This window comes from Cyprinodon variegatus, unplaced genomic scaffold (genome assembly GCF_000732505.1).
Source record: "Cyprinodon variegatus isolate N-32 unplaced genomic scaffold, C_variegatus-1.0 Scaffold406, whole genome shotgun sequence".
In the NCBI taxonomy this organism is placed as follows: Eukaryota; Metazoa; Chordata; class Actinopteri; order Cyprinodontiformes; family Cyprinodontidae; genus Cyprinodon; species Cyprinodon variegatus.
This window is the reverse complement of record NW_015150859.1, coordinates 471,134-472,207: the sequence shown is the minus strand read 5'-3', so window position 1 is coordinate 472,207 and position 1,074 is coordinate 471,134. Positions and strand designations below refer to the sequence as shown.

Sequence of the window (1,074 nt, the reverse complement as noted above, 5' to 3'; positions counted from 1 at the left end):
CAGCGTTGCGAGGCAAGGGCTCAAACATGTACGGCTGGAGCGTCCCCGCTTTCCTCCTCTAAATAAAAAATGGATGACGGAGGAGACTCATCCACGACCTCCGACACTAAACTCTCCTCCTCTTGCATGTTTCCGCTGTCCATAGCGTTCCTTGACAGCGTCGTTTCTAAGTCACCAACCGCTAACTGGTTAGCAACATGCTTCCGACAAACTGGCCACAATCAAACTTGCTTGGAACCTTTCACACCACCTGCCCCAATGATAAACGACCAATCACATTCCCTTTATTCACTCGAAATACAACGGTTGGAACGGCCGCTTCCTGTTGACTTTAATGAGTTATTGAATGACTGAAGAAGCATAACTAAGAGACTAAACTCGCCCACGCTGGAAAGCAAGTTTAAAACAACAGGATGGGAGTTTATCTAGCCTGCAGAGGCAGTGAGGAGGTTAAAAGCAATCCCTGCTGTTCGCTGAAGGAGAACTGCTGTTAAAGTAGCGGTACCATGCGGACACCAAGTTACCATAACAACCATTAGATGCTCTCTAAATGCCAACTGGGGTTTTATATAATAAACCCACTCATAATAATAACAATCTTAGATGTTTTATCACTAATCTGGATGTAGGGTTTGATTCTAAATGTCTATAAATCCATTACTGATTTTCTCATCCACAGATTTTAAGTATACAACACATGTTAGGATGACAGCAGATGACGAACAAATGGATGTGAGGAGGATAAAATCTGTCAAAGTAAGTGGAATGTTCTAACCTAACTGAGGGATCATAGGGCCGTAGGGCCTTCTGTATAATTGGCTTTTCTGTTGTTCCTTTGCAGATTACAGTTTGATCTACAGCGAAAGCCTGGAGATGTCTTTTAGGTGCATCTCAAAATCTAGCTTTATTTAATTCAATTCAGTTCAGTTTATTTCTATAGCTCCAATTCACATGTCATCTCAAGGCACTTTACAGTTCAACCAGATCATACAGTCAAACTCGAAGTTTTCTACCTAAGGAAAACCAGCTGATTGCATCGACTCATTGACTCTTCAGCAATCCCTCACACTAAGC

The 1,074-nt window shown here is 42.4% G+C and overlaps 1 protein-coding gene across 1 annotated transcript in view; it reads left to right on the top strand.

Moving 5' to 3' along the window:
• The window catches only part of foxred1 (FAD-dependent oxidoreductase domain containing 1), a 14,233-nt gene that overhangs the window by 8,376 nt on the left and 4,783 nt on the right, over positions 1-1,074 (top strand). The window contains exon 7 of the mRNA XM_015387879.1: positions 680-756. Within this exon, the coding sequence (XP_015243365.1) occupies positions 680-756 (77 nt within the window). The remainder of the gene's footprint in view (positions 1-679; positions 757-1,074) is intronic.